This window comes from Rattus norvegicus, chromosome 13, assembly GCF_036323735.1.
Source record: "Rattus norvegicus strain BN/NHsdMcwi chromosome 13, GRCr8, whole genome shotgun sequence".
Taxonomy (NCBI): Eukaryota; Metazoa; Chordata; class Mammalia; order Rodentia; family Muridae; genus Rattus; species Rattus norvegicus.
In genome coordinates this window covers 96,204,915-96,230,805 of record NC_086031.1, presented here as the reverse complement: position 1 = coordinate 96,230,805, position 25,891 = coordinate 96,204,915, and the positions used below count along the sequence as shown (strand labels likewise).

Sequence of the window (25,891 nt, the reverse complement as noted above, 5' to 3'; positions counted from 1 at the left end):
TATTTTTTATGTGTTTTGCTTGCACATAGATACATACATACATACATACATACATACGTGTTTGTTTGTGTGTGTGTGTGTGTGTGTGTGTGTGTGTGTGTGTGTGTGTGTGTGTATATGCACCATGGGCATGCCTGGTGCCTTCAGAGGGCAGAAGAAAGCATTGGATCCCTTTAAATGTAGTTCTAGGCAGTTGTGAGCCACCATGTGGCAACTGAACCGGAGTCTCCTGGAAGAAGAGTAAGTGTGCTTAATTGATGAGCCATCTGTCCAGCCCCTAGATACATAGTTTGGTTTTTTTTTTTTTGTTTTTTGTAAAATAATTACTTTATTTTATTTATTTACATTCCAGAAGTTGCTCCTCTTCCCGTTCCCCCATCCCCCCATCCCTGAGTTCTTTACCTACCCCCTGCCTCTGAGAGGGTACTCCCTCCCTCCCTCACCCCACCTGCATCCCTCTTCCCTGGGGTATCAAGTTTCCACAGGATTAAGTAAGCACATCCTCTCCAACTGAGGCTGTGCAAGGCAGTTAGTCCCCTGCTGCACATGAGAGGCGGGGAGGGGCATGAAGCTGCCCTGTATCTATCTCCATGGTTTTTGGCTTCATGTCTAGGAGCTCTGAGGGTCTCGGTTCGTTGACATTGTTGCTCTTCCGTTGGTGTTGCAGGCTCCTTCAGTCTTTGCTCTATCCCTTCCATATTGGTCCCTGACCTCTGTCCAGTGGTTGGCTGTGAGTGTCTGCATTTGGCTCAGTTGGTTGCTGGTGAGCCCCTCAGAGGACAGCTATGCCAGGCTCCTGTCTGCACATACAATATGGCCTCAGTAACAGGATTCATCGTGTGCCCATGGGATGGATCCCAAGTTGGGCTGGTCACTGGGTGGCCTTTCTTTCAGTCTCTGCTCCATTTTTGTCCCTGCATTTCCTTTAGACAGGAACGATTCTGGGTTAAAAACCTTGAAGATGGGTGGGTGTCCCCCCTGCCTCATCATGGGGTCGCCTCTATCTATTGGAAGTGGTCGCCTCTGGTTCCATTGCACCTTTGTTGGACATTTTAGCTAATGACATCCCCATTGAGTCTTGGTAGCCTCTCACATCCCAGGTCTCTGGGACTTTCTAGACGTTGCCCCTGCCCTCTAACCCCTACTGCTGAATATTTTGATTCATTCTCCTAGCCTCTGGGTGTCCCTCCATCTCTCTACATGCCCCTCCTTTTCCCTTACTCCTTTCTCTCTGCCACTCAGTTTCTTGCCTCCCATGATTATTTTGTTCCCATCTAAGTGGGTTTCTGGTACCTACACGTGGGCAGGCCTTGTTAACTTTCCTACAGTCAGTGAATTGTATATCATGGGTATTCTGAACTTTTTGGCTAATATCCCCTTACCTGTGAGTACATGCCATGCATATCCTTTTGGGTCTGAGTTAACTTACTCAGGATGATATTTTATAGTTCCATCCATTTGCCTGCAAAACTCATGATGTCCTCACTATTAATAGCATAGTAGTATTCCATTGTGTAAATGTACCACATTTTCTGTATCCATTCTTTGGTTGAAGGACATCTGGGTTTTCCCAGCTTCTGTTATGAATAAAGCTGCTATGAACATAGTAGAACACGTGCCCCTGTGGCATGGCGGGGCATCTTTTGTATATATTCCCAAGAGTGGCATAGCTGCGTCTTAAGGTAGAGCTATTTCCAGTTTTCTGAGGAACTGCCAGACTGATTTCCAGAGTATTTGTACTAGCTTGCAGTCCTACCAACAGTGGAGGAGTGTTCCTCCTTCTCCACACCTTGCCAGCATGTACTGTCCTTTGAGTTTTTGATCTTAGCCATTCTGATTGGTGTAAGGTGGAGTCTCAGGGTTATTTTGATTTGCGTTTCCCAGATGATTAAGGGTGTTGAAACATTTCTTTATCTGCTTCTCATCCATTTAAGATTGCTCTGTTGGAAATTCTCTGTTTAGCTCTATACCCCATTTTTAAATTGGGTTATTTTGTTTGTTTAGTCTTAACTTTTTGAGTTTTTTGGATATTTTGGATATTAGCCCTTTATCAAATGAAGGGTTAGTGAAGATCTTTTCCCAATCTGTAGGTTGCTGTTTTGTCCTATTGATAGTCTCCTTTGCCTTACAAAGCTTTTCAGTTTCATGATGTCCCGTTTGTCAATTGTTGATCTTAGAGCCTGAGCCATTGGTGTTCTGTTCGGGAAAATTTTCCCTGTGCCAGTGTGTTCAAGACTTTTTTTCACTTTTTCTTGTTACAGTCATTGTATCTGGATTTATGTGGAGGTCTTGATCCATTTGGACTTGAGCTTTGCACAAGGAAATAAATAAGGATCAATTTGCATTCTTTTGCATGCAGACTACCACTTAAGACCAGCATGATTTGTTGAAGATGCTTTCTTTTTTCTACTGTATGGTCTTTTAAAGCTCTATTAATTAAACTTTTAGTAAAGTACTCTATATTCTATACCTATGGCAAAAGGTCTGTATTAATAAAAATTTTTCCATTGACATTTAATTATAAAATTGCTTATTTTTGTTTCAATTATTTTGTGCTCCTGTAATAGAGTACTTGATGTTGGATAATTTACACAGAACAGTTTCTTGTAGTTCTGAAGGCTGAGAAGACAAGAATTAAGAGACCAATGTCTAGCCAGTGAAGGACTTCTTGCCGTGTCTTTTTTGCAAAAGAGCTTTTCTTTTTCTTATTTTGAGAGAGGGTTTCTTTATGTAGCCTGGCTGTCCTGGAACTCACTTTGTAAACCAGGCTGGCCTAGAACTCAGAGATTTGCCTGCCTCTGCTGTGATTAAAGGGAATAGATTTCTTTTGTCATGAAGCTACCACAATCACAACTCAGTATACTCCTAAGATACCGGCATAAATCCATTCATGAGGACAGTGCCTTTATGACTCTTAAAGGCCTCACTTCTGACAGTTCTGTTTGAGATTAAGTGCACTTTGAGGAGCATATCAAAACTAGCACTCTCGGGAGAATATTTCTAATCTTAAACACTTTAACTGACTAAAATAATGGTTGTGTTACTTTTCTTGGGCCTTATGATCCGTTTGCTTGCTTGACATTTCAACAAGTATCTGAATGTGCTTCAGATATTAATTGTGTAGATAAGAGGTGATGCACTTCTGCACTGGGAATTCCATATCTAATATATTAGTGAGCCTGATGCTGTGATGGGAGTGTTCTGGGTGTTTGCGGTGCTTGGAGATCCTACTTGAGGTGTGCAGTATAGGGAAGGCAGTCTAAGAAAACTACTTGGATATGAACTGAAGATACAACGGAGCAGTGATAGTTAAGAAAACAGTGAGTGAAGTGTGAGGCTCTATTTGGAAAAGGAAATGCTAATTTAGAAACAGCAAGCTGGAAGGGATGAAGAAAGCTCGTTACCCGGTGCAAAAAATAGAATTTAGTATGTTCCCTTTTTAAGGTTGATTCAGTTTTATTTTTTGTGTATAAGTGGTGTGGGTGTGTGGTTGTGTGTGTGTGTGTGTGTCTTGTGTGTGTGTCTGTCTGTCTGTGTATTATGTGTGTGCTTGGAACCTTTGGCGATCAGAAGAGGGTTTTGAATTCCTTGGAACTGAAGTTACACATGGTTTTAAGCCACCATATGGGTGCTGGGAACCAAGTTCACGTCCTTCAAAGGCAGCAAATGTTCTTTCTAACTGGTCCATCTCTCCAGCCCCAGTAGGTTTTAATGATTTAATTTTTTGAGTCCCAGAAACAGAGTTTGGGCCCTGCTTAAAGATATTCTCACATCACAGATTAAAAAAAAAACCAAAATGCATGTGTTTGCCACTTCCCAACTGAAATTCAAGAACAGTTTGTCCTCAAACTTTGACTCTAGCAATATGCTTGAGAAACAATGTTACTGGGTCATACATGTCTATAATTCTAGCATTCAGGAGTCTGAAGCAGGAGGATTACTACTGTGAGTTTAAGACCATCCTTGGGGACATAGTAAGTGTCAGGCTGGCTTGAGCTACAGTGTGAAAGCGTGTGTATGCATGTGTGTGTGTGTGTGTGTGTGTGTGTGTGTGTGTGTGTGTGTGTGTGTGTGTGCTTGCATGTGTGTATTTTTGTGATCGTCTCTGAGTTTTTAGCTTTAACACTACTGCATACCCTGACTTCAGCTTCTAAGATACACTTAAAGGAGAACTTTGTATTTCATAGCGTGTAAGAACACAAGCTAGCATGTCTTTGAAGCACATCAAGTTGATCGCTTTCAGCAGATTGCAGCAGGTAGTCTGCTCTGAAAGCAACTCCTCTCCATAAACCCCTCTGGTGATGTTACCAGAAAATCCCAGTACTAAGCTCGTGTTTACAAGTTAGCTTAAAAGGCAAAGGTGTACTAATGGCCATTGTATCTTGTTTGAACGTTTTCTCGGAGCACAGGGCAAGGAAGTGAAAGCCTCTGGAGCATCAAGCAGTTTAGATCTGGCTGAACGGTTTATGTATGGCTAGTGCTCTACTGCCTGTGTGTGGACAGGACATCGCAGGCTGCTGGCTCCTAAGTCCTGCTTCACTGTCCTTTTCCGTAGTCAGAGACAGACCCACGAGCAGTGTATTAACATTTGATACTTCTGCTACCCAGCATTCCCCTGCCATGCCGCCATGCCGCCATGCTTGTTGTTTGTGGTGTTCTTTTGTTTTCATACTGGGGTACTTGTCCCTGCCTCAGGGTTGACTATGTGGGCTATCCACATGGAGTGTTCAGTTCCACTGCATGCTTTTTGGGGGAGACCTTCATATTAAATAAAGCAGGTTGTATAATGGAGTAAATTGCAAAGGAATAATGAGATTTTAATGTTCAATGAGTAACTTCTAGGAAATTCATTTGCTTTGAGCTGGCTCTTCACAGCTCCTGGAATGAGCTGACACATGTGGTCTAGGCCTGGTCGAGTATGCGCTGTCCCACTTTTTTCATCTTCAGATCATCTTTCCTGGAATTGGTGTTGGATGGTAACTATCATGGCTCGTCTAGTTCTTAGAACTAAAGTATGTGGAACCTCATCTGAAGGGCCAGGCTCCTCATCTTGGTGGAAGAAAGTGGGAAGAGTATTCCCCAGCTGTAGTAGATAGCTTGCTTTTTAGGACAGAATTGCCCAATTTATAAAGTAGTTTCCAAGCAGAAGCTGGCAGCTGGTAAATGTAAAGGGACTTGCCAGACTATAAATATCTGCTCTGGAATCACCAGTGTCCAAGAAACACTCTTGGAACATTGTTTCCTTGGGATAACAGGAAAACCAGGCGTTCTTCTAGTAGTTGTGCTTAACAATGGGAAGTTCAGGTTTTGATTTAGTTGGACTAAGGAAGCATTCAGTGCTACTAAATATCATACATACTTGTACCTTATTCACACTAGTACCTAACAGCAGTTCTATTGTGTTTGAAGACTTTATAGTTTATCTTTCTTTTTTTCTTTTAAACCCAAACCAACAAACAAAAGGCAGAATCTTGGTATATGTAGTTACGGCTGGCCTCAAACTTAGGATTTTCCTGTTTCAGCCTCCTTCCTGCCAGGATCACACGCATTTCCCACTACACCTGGCCCCATAATCTGCATCGTTACAGTCATTGAAACCAGAAATTAGAACTGTATTCCAGTGTTGCAGACATGTGCTAAGCAGCAGCCATTTATAGCTCGCTGGGAAATTTCAAGGCCATTGTGAATTCTCAGGTTTGGCAATAATCACTGTAGCTTATCATAGCCTTCACACAAGATGGGTGGATAGAAGAAACCAGGCTGCTGGTCTGTAGGGAGTAGAGTTTGACAGACTCTGTCAGAGGTAAGTAGACTCATTCCCCACTCATTAGAAATGAAGAAGTAGGAGGTCTGGGATCTTAAACTGTCTAAAGGATTGATGTAATTCACAGCATGCCGAGCAGTGTTAGTGTTGCAGTGTAGCAGTGTTGGTGTTGCAGTGTAGCAGTGTTAGTGTTGCAGTGTAGCAGTGTTGGTGTTGCAATGTAGCAGTGTTGGTGTTGCAGTGTAGCAGTGTTAGTGTTACAGTGTAGCAGTGTTAGTGTTGCAGTGTGCTTACTGCGGTTCTGAAGCTCATGACTATTATCTCAGTTTGCCAGAGTGATGTCCGCTAATCGTGGTCAGGGTGTACAAGCTTGAGTGTCCAGAGCATTCCAAGTACCTGAAAGGCTCTATGTACATAGTTTTATTCTCAAACTAGTTGTATGCTGTGTTACTGTTACTCTACTTCAGAAATCAAGAAATTGAAGTTTATAGAGGTTTTATAAATCACTTAATTCAACCAGAAAATAACATTTGACCCTGAAACTAACTTAGGCTTAAGTTCATATTCCTGTGGACCACTGAAGTTCATTTAATATTTCTTTAATGTCTAGTTTAGATGAGTCCTGTGCTAAAGGACTCACTGTGAACCGTCTGTATAAGATCTGCTGTAAAACAAAATTTAACCTTTCGGCTTGAAAACTTAGTGTGGTGGCCATGCCTGTGTCCTCATTACTTGGGACTCTGAAACAGTAGGAATGTGAGTCAGTAAAGAGCAAAACTTTAAAACAAGTAGACAGCTCACCTTTAAAATTTAATGGCGTGAAAAGCAATTGTTTTATTTCTATATTTTTATTATAAATTCAGTATATTAACTGCAAAAATATTGGGAATATAGGTATCAGTTCTTCCCTTTCCAAACAGAATTAAAGCCATTCATTATTCTGGCTCCTACAGATAACCCTAAAAGTGATTTGGGTGTTTGTAATATACACACATGCATGTATAGACACATGCACACATACACATATATTTCGATGTATCATTTGTATGTTTATGCATACATTTATGAATAGCATCATAATTGTTTTTTTTCCTGGTTTTGTCTGTTTGAGACAGGGTCTCATTTACCTGAGGCGGACCTCATTTGTAGTGTAGCTGAACATATCTTAATCTCCTGGACGACCTGCTCCTACCTCCCAAGTGCTGGGTTACATACATGAGCCACTACAGCCCATTTCTAGGAGATCTGATACCCTTTAGCCTGTGTAGACACCAGCTTATACATAAACATGGCAGATATACAGGAACAACAACAATAAAAACTCATTTAAAAAAAAACAACCACATCCTTGTTTGGAAAGTGCTGACTATGGGCCTTCTGCTGGAGGTTAGAAGGCTGTTTTGTGAGCTTTAATAATGATCCAAGGAAGAAATAGTACACTAATATGGTGGCAGTGGAACCATACAGAGGCAGCATGGAAGAATCTGCGATGCTGGTGACTGGGGGACGATAGCTGCACGGCAGCAGTGTGGGGGACTTAGATTTCTAACTGGGGAAGAGCTGTAAGTATATCCCATCTGTAAAGGGAATAGGGAGAAAGGAGCAGTCAGGCTACGGAAGCCAATTGGGTAGGAAAATGCCTAATGCCTCAAAATTACTTGTGTATATACTTGCAAGTAGCCGTCTACACAGCTTTTGAGCACAGCAGAAAATGTAGACTGGAAATACTGTTTGCTACAGGGGTTAGTTGAAACCTTGGCTGGCTGGCTTTAAGCCTTCGTGGTATATGTCTCTGGGCTTTAATGTGAAGCCTTAATCAGCGCACTGCCTACCAATCTTGATCACTTTTGTCTTTATTGTTTCTCCAACAATTAAAAATTTTAATTGTGTTTGTGTGTGGGCTCACATGTAAACGTGGGCCCATATACCATAGCGTGCTTGTGCTGGCTGAAGAATGCTTTCTGGGTTGGACATTTCCTTCCCTTCAATACAGGTTTAAGGGATCAGATTCCATTCTCCATATTCATATGTCAGGTGCCTTTACACTGTCCCTCAATTTAAAATTGAGTGAATATTAGAAATGAAACATGCCTCTCCTTAGTCTTTTATGAAAATGAAACACATTTTTATTATAACTGTTCCAGCTTCATTTCTGTTTGACAAACATCCGGACGAGAAGCAACATAGGGAAGGAAAGGGTTTATTTACACTTGTAAATTTCAGTGCATCATTAGGGGAAGCCAAGGTAGGAACTGAAGCAGCTCACTCAGCACATTAGCCACATACCACATAGGCAGACGCACCCAGGTTGTGTGAGTACCACATAGGCAGATGCACCCAGGCTGCCTGCTCACTGCACACCTAGCTTTCTTTCCTCTTATACTGCTCAGAGCCTAGCCTGTGAAATGGTGTGTCCACTTAGAAAGTGGGTCCTCCCACATCAGTTAACAAGCAAGACACCCCGGCCCCCCAACATGCAACCTGATCTACGCACCTCCAAAAGTTGAAACTCTCCCCGCATGACTGTAGTTGTGTCAAGTTGACATTCAGAACTAACCATCACTGTAGCCATGAAGTCTTAGGTGCTTTATAGCGAAAGCCGCACAGTAGTAACACCTGCTGAATTTCTCCCCAACATTTTATCATGAAAATTTTCAGTGCATAGCACAGTTGAGGAAATTGTTTGGTGTCATAACCACATTCTAGAGTATACGATAAATATTTTATCTTTTTATTTTTAGGAAACGGTAACAAACATTTTATTTTTAATGGTTTTTATTACTAAAAAAGTCTGCAAACAAAATAAGCACCACAGAACAAAACTTACCAGACCTAAAGTCTGTATATCTTAATGAACCTCCATACAGTTAGAATTCTAAAGAGTGAAATATTCTTTTATATTTATTACATATCTGTCTTTTCATTCTTTTCTTTTTTTTCTTTTTTCTATTTGTATTTCAAAATATAATTACCAATATGGTTTCTTATGTATGTCAATATATATGTCATTTACTGAGTCTCAGTGCCTACATTAACTTTTGTGGCACATGCATGCATGAGGACACATTCACAAGCAGTGCGGGATTCTGGGTATTGAGTGAACACTCAACAACGTACATGTGTGACTCATTTCTATTGAGGCAGAAGAACATTTTGGGGTGATAGCAAACTGTGTTCATTATTCTTTGGCTTAATTTCCCCTCACTTCTACTGATAGTTGCTGTTCAGTGTGGTGGTGCACGCCTTTAGTCCTAGCATTGGGGAGGGAGGCAGAGGCAAGTAGCTCTCTTGAGTTAAAGGCCAACATGACCTACATAGCAAGTTCAGGTCAGCTAGGGATGCATAGTGAGATCCTGTATTTAAAAAAAAGTTGCTGTGTGGAGTAGTTTCCACTCTAGATTTAGTTTATTATCTGTGTGAGAACCGGATAGAAGCTCTTAAAGTACATGCCCCTGTAAGGCCTCCTTCACAGCATGCTTTTCCTGTTTGTTCATCTTTGCAGTCGTCAATTTGCTCTTCTCGTTTGGTAATAAAGGAGCATACAAATGTGCCAGTTTATCCACTTTGCTGTTGTTACCTGGAGATTCCCAGATTTGGATAGTCAGAGGGTGGGTGTGTGCTTAGTCCTGAACATTTTTCTCTGTTACTACTTTCTGTCTTTAGTTGGGGGCGAAATTTTAGAATTCCATTTAGTCTGTTGTTTTTGGAGCTGTACCCTTTTGTAACTATCCAGCAATAGTAACAATATGCAGTTTTGTCTTTTTACTATTTGCTTGTCAGAATACTTTAAACCCCTATTAGATGTTACAACCTTTGCGCTAAAGTGTGGGTATAATTTATATCACTCTATGTGATAGTTCCTTTATTATTGGGTGATCTATTCGAGTTGTAGAACCTCAGCTGAAGAATTGTTTTGACAATGGCTTGTGGGCATGTCTGTGAGAGATTGTCTTGATTGCTGATGGATGTGGGAGGAGCCACCTCTCTGTAGGTAGATCTGAGCAGCATAAAAAAAGCTAGCTGTGGGGTCTGGGAGGCATTTGCTGCTCTTGCAGAAGGTCTGGATTCAGTCGCCAGCATCTTCATCAGGTGGCTCACAATTCCTCTTATAGGGGACCTGATGTCCTCTTCTGGCCTTTGTGGGCACCAGACACACATATAATACACATAGAGATATCCGGGCAAAATGTCCATACACGATAAAATTTTAAAGAAAGAGAACAGAGCGAGGGTGGGGAGAGGGAGAAAGGGAGAAAGCTGAGCTAGCAAGTAAGCAGGCCAAAGAAGGAGTATTGCTCCACCGGTCTTGTGCTAGCTCCCTGCCCTGATTTCCTTCCGTCATGAGTTTGACCTGTAGAATGAAGTGAGCCCTCTCCTTCCCAAGTTGCTTTTAGTCATGGACACCTTTATCTTCAATGTTGTTTTTAAAGGTTTATTTATTATATAAGTACACTGTAGTGCAGTCTTCAGTCACACCAGAGGAGGGCATCAGATCCCATTACAGATGGTCGTGAGCCACCATGTGGTTGCTGGGATTTGAACTCAGGACCTCTGGAAGAGCAGTGAGTGCTCTTAACCGCTGAGCCATCTCTCCGGCCCTGTCTTCAACATTTTTAAAGATTGGTTCTTTCACTTTTATTTTTACATCTACAGACATTTAGTTGCCTCTGAGGCTAGAAGAGAAGGTAGGATCCCTTGGAAGCGAAGTTATGAGCTACCCAGTATGGAGTAAGGCTGGGGGCAGTGGGAGGAGAGAGAATGTAGTACAAAATTTTTTCCTTTTTTTTTTTTTATTCAGTGTACATGCGTGCTGTGTCTGTGTATACTCCTGGGTGCCAGAAGAGGGCATTAGATCCTTCGATAGATGGTTGTGAGCCACTGTATTATTGCTGGGGATTGACCACAGTGCCACTGGAAGAGCAGCAGACAGTGCTTCTAATCGCTGAGTCATCTTTCCAGCCCTTGTAGTACAGAGTTTTAAAAAGGAAAATGAACGTAAAAATAGTGTAATATGGGGTTGGGGATTTAGCTCAGTGGTAGAGTGCTTGTCTAGCAAGCACAAGGCCCTGGGTTCGGTCCCCAGCTCCAGAAAAAAAAAAAAAATAGTGTTATACAAGTTTTAAACAAATGCAGTTTGGATTAATTTATTCATCCTATAAAATGTATTATATTTTCCCCCTATTTAAAGCTAATGTGCATGTAGTAAATTATAGACAACACAAAGTTCACCATCTTAACCACTCTCAAGTGTAGAATTTGGTGGCATTGCTTGGATCACATTATTGTACAAGGAGCATCTGCATTCAGCACAGAACCTTCCGCCTCTGACCAAACTCTGTCCACGGAGAGCAAGTATCCCTGCCATTCAGATGGCCCAGCCAGTAAGGCCTAGGCCCCATGTAATGGAGGGAGCCGATGGTGGAAAGTGGTCCTCTGACCTCCTACAAGACATCTGTGATGTGCCTCCCCCACCTGCCTTCCTCAGCCCCTGGCAACCACTGCTTTTGCCTCTGACTTTGTGTCTTTGGAAACCTATTGTCAATGGAATCATAATAGTATCTGTCCCTTTGATGCTGGCTTGTTTCACAGTATAATGTCCTCAAGGTTTATCCAAGATATAGCATACAACAGAATTTATTTTCTTTTAAAGGCTTGAATAAACCTTTGTATGTATACATCACCTTTTGTTTCTCTGCTTATCTCAGTGATATTTGAGGTATTTGTTTTTGAACAAAACTATGAATCGGCTATATAAATATCTACTTGGGTCCCTCTTTTGGGACCCATCATCTGTCTCATATAAATGAACATAGAGAACTTGTTTGATTTTTTTTTTTTCATGAAAAACAGCTGAGGAGATGCTTTAAAAGTACAAATAAAAGATACTTGACTCATTACGTATATATTCTAATTCAGCCTTTTTGTGAGATAATGAATTTATAAAGACTCTTGTCCTAACAGTTGATTTAAGTATAGCATTTGGTGGCATTATCATTTATTGTTTTGTTTGTTATCTCCCTCAAGACAGGGTCTCATTGTAACTCTGCCTGTCCTGGAACTCACTTTGTAAACCAGGCTGGCTTCAACCTCATAGGAGTAAGTGTGCACCACCAAGCTGGCTTGTTTATGGTGTTTATAAAACAAGATAAATGGCCATATTGGAGTTGACTGTGTGTTGACCTTTCTCATTGCCTACATCCATTTTGGACTCAGGTTGTAGTGTGGTGCAGCTGTAGGAAAGCCATACCAAGGAAAACAGTCTGTATTCTAATGGTGTGACTTCCACCAGCTACGGCTAAACTCCCAGTCAATACAAATGTTCAGTAATGTGTAGATCTTTAGCCGGTAATGGATGTTGTCACAGTCAGAGAGTCTTCTGTGGTTCTAGAGTGGAGAAAGACAGGAGAACTAAATTGAGTATTTTCATTCATGTTCCCTTGCTTCCTGATCCACTGAGACGTGAAGTGGGCGTGGCATTGGCTCCCACTCCCTCAGACAGCTGTGGTCCTACCTTCTATGCTTCTTCCTCTGTAATGGGCATGGCAAACTATGAAGAAAAATAGTCTTTTCGAGCTGCATTGGTCATGTATTTTGCCCCAGCAATAAAAATAGGTCCGTTTTTTTTAAGACTTGAAAGATTTCAGGAAAAAATCTGCTGTGTTTCTGTCAGTCTTCATTCTCTGAGGGACTTGTTCTCCAGCAGGTCAGGTCTTCCTCAGGATGTGCCCCGATGCAGTCACACGCCAGAGGCTGTCACCTATCCTGATCATTTTCGGTCTCACTAGCTACCTTACTGCTGTTGCCTCCTCCCGATAGGCTTTCATTTTCTCTCCATGCACTCTTATAAATCCCATCCCAGTTCCTTCTCAGTTGTGGTTCTAAGAATAGAACACTGTATGTTCATTAGCTTTATATTGTCCCTCTGGACATGTTGTTGACAGTAGCAGGCTTTTTGATTGACTCATAGTTACCGAACTTTATGGATCCTGTACTTAGTTGTGAGTGCCACTAAGAGTGATTTCAGGTAGGTACTGTGTGTGCTACAGGCTGCTCATCCAGGACGTTGGAAGGCAGAGGTGGGAGGGGAACATCCCTCTCAGACTGATACTGTGATAGGTGTTAGATTACTGCTGCTGTTAGATTTTCGTGTACCCTAGGCTGGCCTCCAGCTCTGCGTACTGAGCTTGGCCCGATTGCCCCTGTCTTCCCAGTAGTGGTATCAGAGGTGTGTGCCACCATGCCTGCTACCGCGCTCGCAGTCAAGTCAGCACTTCACCAGCTAAGCTATATCCTTTACTTTAAAGCTTAACTTCCAGCTTTCCTAAGCACATGATTGTGTGGTCCAGAAAGAATAACAATTAAGGGATTTTTTCATCCTGAAAGGTGGTCCAAACTGATTTACCAAAATATTTTCAAAGACATGCTATCCCACGTTAGATGACCTGACACTTCCTGACTGTGAGTGGATCACCTCACCCACTTGCATTTGCAGTTCGTGTATGAATTTGGATACTGTGGGATAAACAGCTTAATAGTGACATTGATGTTTTACCTCTTAAAAATTAATAATACTGCTGCCTTTGTGAAAGTGATGAATGATGCAGCTTGCCTTTCTACATATTTGAAGTGTCTGCGTCCCAGATGGTTTGCTTGCTTTGCAAAAAGAAAAAGAAAAAAGGAAATGTTTGTTTGCTGCTATTGTTTGTGTCTGCTGTTTGTCAGTGGCATTCACAGTGCTGTTGGTGTTTTCTTCAGGGAACCGTGATAGGAGAACCTGTTATCAGTGAGTAGAATTCCTCCCATCTTTTAAAAAACTGGAATAGCAAAGGGGAAATGTTATTTAAAAGAGAGGCTGCCTTATGAATCTGCTGATATTTGAATTTAGTGAAAATAGATTTTGGTATACTTAAAATCCTTCAAGTTTAAATTTTATTTTCTTTTATTATTACTTGGCTTGGACAGAAAATTACTTCCTCAGTTCTAGAGACAGGAAGTCCATGATCAAGAATAATAGGATTGGTGTCCTGAGGGCACCCCCTCTCCCCATGCACTTGTGCTAACCGTCCTCTTACCCCCTCTTAGTATGCCCTTTGTATGTGTGGTGGTTTTCATCCTTTGAGTGGTTCCTCTCCTTTAGTGTGTAAAAAGTATGGGTAGGCAGAAGCTGTCATATTCTGTTCTTCAGAAATTAAGAGCCAGGAAGAGTAGTACACACCTTTAATCCTAGAGACAGGTGGATTTCTGTGAGTTCAAGGCCAGTATGGTCTATGTAGTGAGTTCCAGGACAACCAGAGGTCCTATCTTAGGGGAAAATTAAGGATCCCACTTTTATGTTGCCTCTTGAATCTGTTAGAGGCAATCAGGTACAGGGTTGGTATCCTGACAGTCACTTTTTCTATATAGGTAAGTCATCAAGTGGCTCTTGTTTCTGAGTGCAGCCTCCCAGTTAAGTTATGACTTTGGCCCTTGATCAGTTATGAAATTCCCTTGATCAGATAGCTAGCTAGTGATTTCTATTTCAGAGAGCTAGGGGTTGGTGGGAGTTCAAAACCCAAGTTCTTCCTTACTTGAAAAGACAGAGTGGGGTGAGGGGGAAGAAAAAAGAAAAAAGAAAGAAGGCTAGTCTAGGGGCTGGAGAGATAGAGACCTCAGCAGTTAAGGGCATGGGGGTGCTCTTTCTGAGCAGCCCCTACATGGCAGCCGACAACTGTCTGTAAATTCAAGATCGGACACCCTCACACAAACATACATGCAGTCAAAACACCAATGCACTTAAAACATACATAAATAGATAATCAAATAAAAAATTCAGCCAGAGTTTAGGCTCTCAGCTGTCATACCACTTACTGCATCTGCTGACAGTTAATTTTAAAGCTACAGTTACTGACAGTGACTTTTCAGTCATTGCAAAGCCCCAAAGGTCCCTTACACTCCCGTAGTACAAACCAGCCATGGGTTTGGAAACCTGTGAACTTGAGGGGGAAAGTGACTTGAGGAAACAGGAGAAACTCCAGTGAGAAGAATTTTGACTAGTCCTTCCTTGGTATGTCATGAGGAAGGTAGGAGACCACAGCGGGGACCGAGTACCTCTTGTGCATTCTATTCAGGAGTCTGGTGAATAGTGGTGTCTTTTTGGGGAGGAGCTATAAGAAATTACCCAGAACTTCACCTCATATATCTAATTGCCTTTTATACAGTTCATGAGTGGGTTCCTGAACAGTAGAAGAAAATGGGTTTTGTAAGATAGGAACACATAACAGAAGACGTATGGGTAAGCCAGGGAGCCTGTGGACCCCTTCTTCTGTGTGTGTGGGGAGCTGGGGGGGGGGCACAGAGAAACTTAACCGTTGTTTGAGGATCTATTTACTTAAAGCTTCAGTTTATTGTGTGACATTTAGCATTAATGACTCCATTTTGTTGTAAACTGGCCTTTTGGACCTAGTAAAGGAGCTCAGAACAAAACGTTTTCTTGCAGGAACATTGTAACATGATATTCTGTATCCTTTGTGTTACACTTCCAGCATCCCACCGTGGACTTTCCTCTCCTGTTTTCTAGTCTGGTATCCTTGCTTCTGTCCCTCATTTCCTTGTCACATTCCCCAGTCTTTTTTAGTTCACAGTAGCCAGAGTCATGTTTTTAAAAAAGCGCAAGTCATGTTCTACTTCAGCCCGTCAGTTTTTATCCTGTCTCCTTCCTATGGCTCAAATGCTACCTCTCCGGAGACTCTCACTAGGGGAATGCAAAAGGAAGCAGTTAATGATGGCTTTGGGGACCCTGGGAAGACCTAACAGAAGGAAAAGCGTTTGATTCTGGATTTTTGATAATTTAGGTTTCGTTAGATGCACTTATTTATTGAAAAGCATCTAAGGTTGCCTCCTGTGCATGAGGCGCTGGGGGGTTTCTCACTCCCCTTGAGAAGTGATCGGTAGCTGGCATCTCTGACAGGGACTTGCTGTTTGTTAGTCTGCTTTCTGCAGTGTCACCATATAGCATCTACACGAAGTCCTTTTCTCCTTAAATAGAAGGAGCATTTCATTTACTGGTACCTATTTTTGGTGAGCATTCTTTACCTTAATATATAACTACTTGTGGGGAATTTAACTATATTCAGAAGTGAATTTACCGACCAGGATATAAAGTTATACGCAAAGTAGTATCGCGTTTCCTTACACTGTGTGTGTGTGTGTGTGTGTGTGTGTGTGTGTGTGTGTGTGTGTGTGTGTCGGGGGCGGTAAGCATTTTAGTGCTGCACTTCACTGGTAAACACCAGAATTCACATTAGGAACATGAAGTACAATGAGGTCTGCACACTAGTTCATGGCACATAAAGATGAGGTTTTTGTTTATGACTGTTAAGTATCCAGTCTTCACAAAACCACAGTGAAGTAGTTTGCTCATTTTATCTTTTTTCATAATTGTTTCGCAGATTTGTAATAGGAAAATTTTGACAAGTTTTTATTTTGAGGCTGGCCATGGTTGCATTTAAGGATGACTTGCTCTGTTCTCGGATATTTACCAGCAGCACTGTTTGTGTGGCTGAGAACAGCCACAGTTAGCTAAGTTTTTCTCTGTAACCAGACTGGCTCTGAATTTTGGATCCTCGGCCTCCTGAGTGTTAGCATGACAGGTGTGTCCTTCCATAGCTGACAGCGCTCTTACTTAGAGCAGATCTGTGACAGCTTCACATGGACAGTGCAATGTCTGGAAAACCAATACTTTGCTTATGTATATGGTGTTTTGCCTGTGTATATATGAGTGTACCACATGTGTGCCTGGTACTTTCAGAGGCCAGAAGAGGGCATCAGATTGCCTGAGACTGGAGTTACAGACAGTGGTGAGCCACCATGTGGATGCTGGGAATTGAATCAGGACCTCTGGAAAAGCAGCCAGTGCTCTTTCTTGCTGAGCCATCTCCAGCTCTTTTATACCTATTTTTCTGTTTAAAAAAGTCCTCAGCCAAGCCTTGGTGCACAGTTTTAATCCCAACACTCAAGAGGCAGATGTGGGCAGATCTTTAGCATGGTCCACAGGTCCGCCAGGGCTTTCTAAAAACAAAACAAAATCCTCATTTTAACAGCTTGTGTTGGATGGTCTTCCCCCTACAGTATTTTTTGAATCTACCCCAATTGCTATTAGACCAAAATATTGACGTTGTGTTCTATATTGATTCATCCAAACTTTTTTTTTTTAATTTGTAGGTAGGTCTGTGAAATAAAAAAAAACTTGATTGCCATTAAAAAATGGCAGTGGCAACATCATTGAATGGCTCAATTGTGTGTCACATCTGTGGTCAGAGTTGGTAGATGAGTGCTAGCTGGTCTATAAGCCTGTGTGAATCTCCTTAGTTTTATGTCTCCCATGAGATTGCTGGAATTACAGGTGTTGCATTTAATTAAAAATCACCAGGCTTGGGGCTGGAGAGATGGCTCAGAGGTTAAGAGCACTGATTGCTTTGCCAGAGGTCCTGAGTTCAAATCCCAGCAACCACATGGTGGCTCACAACCATCTGTAATGAGATCTGATGCCCTCTTCTGGTGTGTCTGAAGACAGCTACGGAGAGTGTACTTATATATAATAAATACTTTAAAAAAAAATCACCAGGCTTTCAAGGCCTCCTGTCTGTCTGTCTGTCTCCCCCCACCCCTCCCCCCCTTTCTCTTTCTTTCTTTCAAGATGTGGTCTTTTATAGCCCTAACTGGCCTTGGACTCACAGAGATCCATCTACATTTGCCTCTTGAGTGCCAGGATTAAGGCATGTGCCACTGTGCCTGACCAATACTAGTTCTTGAACACTGGACAATAAAAGTTATCCATTAATCTGAAAGTTTATTTTTCATATTTCATTTCATATTAAATTAGTATCTGCCACTCTAAGCTGTAGGAGGCACTGACCTTTTGCTTATTTCAGTTATCTTTGTTATATAAAAGTTGTCATTTAGTATGTTTCTATTGTAAGTAATGAGTCTTCAGCTGCTGTACTGACAAATACCTTTAAATAATGCTCTCTAAAAAATAGTTCAAGCTTTAGTCATTGACTTGTTTCTAGTCTCAGGAAATTTCTAGGCAACAAAAGTAATTTGAGACAGCACCAAAGGGCTTACTGCTCCATTGTCCTAAACTGTAAAAGTTTAGGTTCTGTAGAATTTCCGTAATGGAAAGTTCTAACATTTCTAATTTTTCTGGTTTATTGTTCACTGCAGTGAATTCTTTAGGTCTCCCATGATCTTGTCTCAAGGCAAGACGACCCGCTCCTACAGAGCTGTGTTCATTGTCCTTACATGGGTGAGAGAGGCATGAGTAAGGCAGGAGTGTGGGGGTACCTATTTCTGAGGGTGTTTGGGAAAAGCACATCAAGTGTTGTCCGAGATCTCTTGAGGCAGAAACTGGCAGCCTGAACAAGAGGCTTCTGTACAGGTGAAATGGGGGTGCATGAACTCTTGAGACACATCTGTATGAACCACTCACACATAGGCTTAGCCTTCCAGACTGGCGAGTCTCAACCTTCTTCATGTTTAGTGACCCCCAACCACAAAACTTTGTCAGTGCTACTTCCTAAGTTAACTACTGTTGTGAATCATATCATAAGTCTCTGATATAAGAAGGATATCTGATATGGGGTTGTGACCCACAGGTTTAGAACCACTAGTCTGGAAGCTGAGTTTAACTGGTTTGAAGTCAGCAGCTTGTCTCTGTTTTATTTGTCTGTCTCAGTATCACTTAGTAACTTGTAATTGGGAAAAATGGAAACCATAAATTCTGGTCTTTTCCTTTTTTAGTATTTATATGTGGGGGAGAGCGTTTTAAATCTAGTAAGATCCGTAGAAATCATCTTTTAGTCTTAAACGTTTATTTTAGTGGTGTATGTGTGTGGGGGGGGTGTGCATGCGTGCGTACGTGCGCACACACATGTGTGAGCAGATGTCCATGGAAGCCAGAGCTGTCCAGTCCAGATGCCGGGTCTCAAAGTTGTGTTCTTTGCAAGAAGAATTGAAAGGAGTTGGTCATGTTGTCAGTCATTGACTGTTAGTTACAACTCCTGTTTGAAGAACAGATACTGTGTGGCCTGAATTTGCTTGAGACCTTGAAGTGATCTTAATGATAAAAGTAATTTTGTTTAAGAAATGTCAGGTCACCATGTCTACTTAAACAAGAGGTGATTAACCTAGTATTAATAGATATATTCAAGGTGATAATAGATACATTTAGAATGAAATCCTTCTGGTGTTCTCTGTTTTTATGGATCCCACACTCTACCTGTATTCTACTTTGCTTTTGTCTTTCCCATTAGACTCCCCCCACAGGAATTGATTGTTAACTGACTACCAGGTTGGCTAACCCTGGCTCATGGTTCTCTGGCATACCTACCACGTTTTAAATGTCTCATCTGAATTTTGTTTTTTACAGTGAACAGAGTATCTGTCAGGCAAGAGCTGCTGTGATGGTTTATGATGATGCCAATAAGAAATGGGTGCCAGCTGGTGGCTCAACCGGGTTCAGCAGAGTACATATATATCACCATACAGGCAACAACACATTCAGAGTGGTGGGCAGAAAGATTCAAGACCATCAGGTAAGGGTCTGCTAAAATTCTTTATAGTTTGTGATTATGCATGCATGCATGCCTATATGTGTGGGTGCAGACTTGCACATGTGGTAGATATCAAGCATGTGGGGGCAGAGGACGGTTCTTGAGAGTGCCTTTTCTCTTGGCACTTTGTAGGATCTGGAGATCTAAATACTGTCCATCAAACCTCGCTGAGCAGGAAGGGTTTTTATCTTCATTACATTGTCATATCAGGCCATCCTACTGGCCCCTTTTTATCATCTAAATTCAGAATGGACTGTAGGAAATACAGTGTAAGGAACACATTGAATGCTTATGGAACATCTGTATCTAGCTACTTATGGTCAAAGGTAGAGAAGGGATTTGAAAGTATAAATGGTTTCAGAAAGTATTGTTAAGTTCGTAAGTGACTAGTGAGGTGGCAGGCACTAGTGTTGCTGGAACAGTTAGGCTTTCCTTCCCAGTTCATATCTAAGGTGACAGCTGAGCTGTTGGTGATTCCCTATTCCATATTTTCAAGACAGTAACTGGGTTGTCTTGATGCCTTGTCCCCTGACAGATCCAGATCAGCATCTGCACGCAGAGGAAAAGGGAGATCAGGCCTTACTGCTGTGTACTAATAGCGGGAACTTTTACGGATTGTAGACTTAGTTCCCTTGTAAAAGTGTGTTTTCAAAGATGTAGCTTAATGTTTAAAACCGTCTTGCTACAAAGTGCAGGGAAAATGGAGCTAGATTCTCTTTGGTGTCTTGTGAGTTCTCGCTCAAAGAAAGTCACCTGTATCTTCCCGGTGAGCCGTGGTGTAAACAGGGGCTGCAGTGACCCTGATTGTTAAGTTTGGTTGTCAGCAGGTAACAGCCAGGGGTTTATAACCGTCATGCGTGCTCGGAAGGGGTGGGCACTGAACCTGGTCCTTCTGCAAAAACTGGGGCTCTAAGAGGCTCCGTCTCAAAAAGAGGACAAAGAGAAAAATCCTCTTTTTTTTTTTTTTTTCCCCTGAGGAGACCGTTTCCCTGGGAAGTAGAAATGGCAGTCTCCCTTACATAACGTATTGACTAATACTGATAGCAGGGCAATGGAGTTCTCAAGACACCTGGTTAAAAATGCAGTGCTTCTCTGATGAGAAATTGTCATAGTTCTGGGTTAGTCTACAGAAATTGGTTCACCTCTTATCTTTGTTGTGTGTCCCCTCCTCCCCCAGCCTCTCCTTTTCTCCTGTGCTCTAGCTTCCTCACTGTGTTACACAGCCTCTCGTCTCCTATTTCTCTACCAAAAACCTCCACTTATGGCTGCCTCTCAGTCGTTGAGCTATGGCGTCTGCTTTCCTTTTATCTGTTCTCCTGCAGAGTCATCCCTTAGATTAGAGACCTGTCACATGCTGCCCAACTGCTATGGAGAACAAAATAAAAATTAGATGGCAAAACCATAAAAATTGCTGACACTTTTCCCCTTTGTTTTCACATGTATGAATTTTGCCTATGTGCATGTCTGAATCAAATAGGGAGGCCAGAAAATGACATTGGATTCCCCGGTACTGGATGGTTGTGAGCCACTATGTGGATGCTGGGAACTGAATCCCAGTTGTCTAGAAGAGCAGTCAATATTTGTTTTTACTGTCTCCAGCCCCCTGATGAACCTTCTTAACAAACATTTCAAGCTAAGAGCTGTAAGAGAAGGCTAGGAAAGACATTAATAGAATTGAAATTACAGTAGGTAAATGATTAATTCATTTTTAAAATATAAAACTTTTAAAATCTGGGAATGGTGATACAGTCCCCCCCACCCCCGTGTGTGTGTGTGTGTGTGTGTGTGTGTGTGTGTGTGTGTGTGTGTGTGTGTGTGTGTGTCAGAGAGACAGAGACAGACACAAATCGAGATTCTGTCTTCAAAACAAAACAGGAGGGCTGGAGAGATGACTCAGAGGTTAAGAGCACTGACTGCTCTTCCTGAGGTCCTGAATTCAATTCCCAGCAACCACATGGTGGCTCACAACCATCTGTAATGGGATCTGATACTCTCTTCTGGTGTGTCTGAAGACAGCGATAGTATACTTATATATAATAAATAAATCTTTTTAAAAAACCAAAAAAAAAAAAAAACCCCAAAAAACCAAAACAGGAACCGATTCTTTCAATCATCCAACCTTTGAGAAAAATAACATTGATCTTTAAAAATAAGAAATATAGCCTGGTGTGGTAGTGTGTGCCGTTAATCCCAACACTTTGGAGGCAGGTGGATCTCTGTGAGTTCAAGACCAGCCTGGCCTATATAGCAAATTCCAAGACAGCCAGGGCTTCATAATAGAGAAACCCTGTCTCAAACCCTGACTCTACATAGATGGTATGTTCCATTAACATAGCCCTGTTCATTTTCAGCCTGACCACAGCAGAGTGAGAAGTACACGAATACTTATTTTCCCGTGACCTGTACAGTGCACAGCATGAGCCTTGTCTGAAGTCAGCTATGACTTTCCCCGTCTTCTCAAAAAATGTGTTTCTCTTATGTCCTTGCTGAAATTTATCACAATGTAAACATTTCACAGTGCATCTTTACTTACAAGCCTAAGATCCACACTCTTCAGAAGCTAGCATCATGCAAAAGACAAAAGATACTTGGTATTAACCACATCTTTTTAATATTATTTTATGCCTATCCAGTAGATAAATGCAAGGAAAAGGAAATAAAACATACAGGGATTAAAATGTATGGAATGGCTGGGGAGGGGGTAAAAAAAATGTATGAAATGAAGCCATTGTAGGTGATGTGATTATGTATTTAGAGGGAAGAAACTCAGATCATAAATCATGAGGATTAGCAGAATGTTAGAATTAATAAACCTTGGATTAGTAATAGGTTAGAATTAAGAAGTAAGTTTAATATGGTTCTAGATATGTTGTCTCTACCTGTGGTTTTCATCTGAGTTAGGACGTGTAGAGGTTAAGCTGTTTGCAGTAGTGTCTTAGTTACTTGGCTTATTCTGATGGAATATGCTGTAAAGCAGCTTGAGGGAGAAGCAACAGTAATCTGACTGTTCACATCGCATCTCTGCCTCGGACACAGAGAGTGAATGTGAAGTGAGGCCAGGCTGTAGGTCTTCAAGGCTTGTCTCCAGGGACCCACTCTGACTAGAAATGCTCAGCCTCCTAAAGGTTCACACCCTTGCCAAGCAGTGTTCCGTGCCGAGAACCAGGTGTTCAAATATGAGCCTATGGAGGACCACAACCAAGAACTACTCCATTAGGTACCTCACCGATTTAATAGGTGCTCAAGATACCAATATAGAGAGAACCACTGAATGTTAATGTCAGTCAAGAAAGGACTCTGTGATACTCATGACGTACCATATAGCTTTATGACATCAGTTATCGAATTGACTTTTGGCTTTAGTACAGGTTTAAATTTGGAAATTGACAATATTCTAAAGTATAAATGGCAGCTTTCCACAAAGGACCAAAAACAGCTAGAGCAGTCATGAGGACAGAGTAGGACAGTCTAGAGCAGTCATGAGGACAGAGTAGGACAGTCTAGAGCAGTCATGAGGACAGAGTAGGACAGTCTAGAGCAGTCATGAGGACAGAGTAGGACAGTCTAGAGCAGTCATGAGGACAGAACCTAAAGCTGAGACCTAGTGCACAGCTTCAAGTGAAGATACTATAGTTGGACAGACATCAGATATATTGACCAATTTGTAACAAAAGTAAACCTGCAACTTAGCTAAAATAAGTGAATCATTTGGACACCCAAAGAAAATAAACATCATGGGCTGGAGAGATGGCTCAGCGGTTAAGAGCACCCGACTGCTCTTCCAGAGGTCATGAGTTCAATTCCCAGCAACCACATGGTGGCTCACAACCATCTGTAAAGAGATCTGATGCCCTCTTCTGGTGTGTCTGAAGACAGCTACAGTGTACTTATATATAATAAATGAATAAATAAAAAAATTTAACAAAAAAAAAAAAAAGAAAATAAACATCATGAAGCTTGAACCTATTTCACACCATAGGCTTAAATCAGTTTCAGTTTTACTGGAGATGCGAGCGTTAATGGATAACAGTAATAAGACTTCTAGAAGACAGAATGAAGTCGTGCTTTCATAACTTAACATGGAGAAATATTTCTTAGAACACAAAAACATTAAAAGAGAAAAGGATTTTTAATTTGAAGTAAAAGAAAATGAACTTCTTACAATATCAGTAACAATGAATAGGCAAGTTACAGAATGGGACAAGATATTTGTCACAAATATTTTTCCTTTGGGATCCTATGTAAAGAGAAAAATGGGTCAATTAGGAGAGAAATAGACCAGAGATTTATTAATGGATATAATCGGGAGTTCACAAAAGATTTATCTTGAAACAAAACACCAAGAGGGGACCTGTGAGATGACTTGGAGTGTGAAGGCACCTGCTGTGCAGATCGGCTACCTGAGCTTTCCCCCTAGAGCCTGCATAAAGATGTTAGTGCCACAGAGTGTCATTTGACTTCCACACATGGACCAGGCCTCTTCTAATATGGTAACTTGGGAAGTACTTTAAATATACAGAAAGACCAATGCTATCAGAGGCTGTGCCTTCCCATATATGGAGCCATACAAACCGTTATATACTGCTGTGCAATGGTAAACGATAGGACACATTTAGGAAACTGTGTGGAGTTTTCTACTAAAGTTAAATATACTTATGTCTTACACTAGTCCAAACGGGTTCCTGTTCAGTAAAAACATGCACTGTGCATACCAGCAGCTGTTCCACAGGATGTTCATGTCCTTATTTGTAGAAGCCACAAGTTCTGGGCAATAAAAATGTTAGTGAATGAATGGGTGGATTAGTAGTTTATACCAATAAACAATGAAAATGAACAAACCATAGTTGCATAGATCAGTGGATGATTCTTAAGTGTGAATTCGAGGAAAGAGGGCAGGTACATTTCCCAACATGGATTCTGTCCAAAATCCTGTGAAACTTAATTTGTAGTATGGAGGTATTCTCTCTGGATGGGAGGAGGTGAATGGTCCTTTACAGTTAATATTCTGGTTTTGAATTTATAACAAGTTAAAACATTTTTAATGAAGTACGTTGATTTGTTTTATTATTTTAAAGCAGGCCTTTTGTAAACATAAGATAGTTTACATTCTTCAGACTCAACCTCTATAGACTTGCCTTTATTCTAGGTAACTAGTTGTTCCAACTAACTGTGATAAAGTCTGCCAGGAATAACTTTAAATAAATACCTAAAATCTGGATTTTATTATTTTACCAGTTATTAGCTGGCTTTATAATGAATTAATTGTCTTGTAGGTTGTGATAAACTGTGCCATTCCTAAAGGACTGAAGTACAATCAAGCTACACAGACTTTCCACCAATGGCGGGATGCTAGACAGGTGTATGGTCTCAACTTTGGCAGCAAAGAGGATGCCAATGTCTTCGCAAGTGCCATGATGCATGCCTTAGAAGTGTTAAATTCACAGGAAGCAGGTAAAGTGTCTGTGCTTTCCCAGTATTCTTCAACGGAAATGCTATGTATATGTTAAAGCAAAACTTTCTTGTCAGCTTTTAAGTCATATATGTGTATTTAAAGTAATTCCTAAGTTATTTTCTAGAAAAATGTGAACTCTTATTTGTTTCTGTAAAAGTATAGTCTAGCTTCGTGATGTACATCTTTAATCCAAGCATTTGTGAGGCAGAGGCAGGTGGGTCTATGAGTTTGAGGCCAGCCAGGGCTACACAGAGAAACCCTGCCTTAAAAAGCCAGAAAAAAAAAAGAAGAAAAGAAAAAAAAAAAAAAGATAACATAGTCTAGAAGCATAATGCTGTGAGTTTAATTAGATTTTAAACCTCATTTGAAAAATTATCTAACTTTTAATTCTAGAACACAAGAGCCACCAGAAATACAAGGTCTCTGTGTTGCCCAAGCTAGCCTTAAATTCTTCATTTCAGGCAATCCTCCTGCCTTCTGCTTCCAGAGTAGCTGGAACTTCAATCATTCCCTCATGTCTGTTTTTATTTGCCTTTGATCAAGCGTAGGTAGGTTTTTAAAACATAATTTTAAGCCACCTCTGAGCGTAGGGACTTATATTTAGAGTATAATCTCCCAATACTTGGCTCTAGAGCAGCGGTTCTCAACCTTCCCAGTGCTGCAACTCTTCAGTACAGTTCCTCATGTTGCCGTGACCCCCCCAACCATGAAATTATTTTTGTTGCTGCTTCATAACTGTAATTTTGCTACTGTTATAAATTATACTGTAAACATCTGTGTTTTCTGATGGTCTTTGTTGACCCCCTAACCCTCAAAGTGGTTGTAACTTACAGGTTGAGAAACTGCTAAGGGCTGTTTGAAGATTTGACGCACACCCTCATGATCCAAGCCGTAATTGGATTCTTACACTATATGTTGCTAAGAAGGAAGAATAGAAATAATTCACTTTGAAAAGCTCAAGTATTCAAAACCTTGTGTCAGAGATACACTAAATTTTGTTTAATAAACAGAAAAAGAAATACACAAATGTATGGTTCTCATTAGAGCAATAAATTTTATCAGAAAATGTTATATATAAAAAAAATA

The 25,891-nt window shown here is 41.1% G+C and overlaps 1 protein-coding gene across 14 annotated transcripts in view; it reads left to right on the top strand.

Moving 5' to 3' along the window:
- Positions 1–25,891, top strand: part of Enah (ENAH, actin regulator) — a 120,405-nt gene that overhangs the window by 39,036 nt on the left and 55,478 nt on the right. For all 14 annotated transcript variants that reach the window (NM_001415736.1, NM_001401377.1, NM_001012150.2 and 11 more), the window contains exons 2-3: positions 19,170–19,335; positions 24,627–24,804. In NM_001415736.1, coding sequence (NP_001402665.1) covers positions 19,170–19,335; positions 24,627–24,804 — 344 coding nt within the window. The remainder of the gene's footprint in view (positions 1–19,169; positions 19,336–24,626; positions 24,805–25,891) is intronic.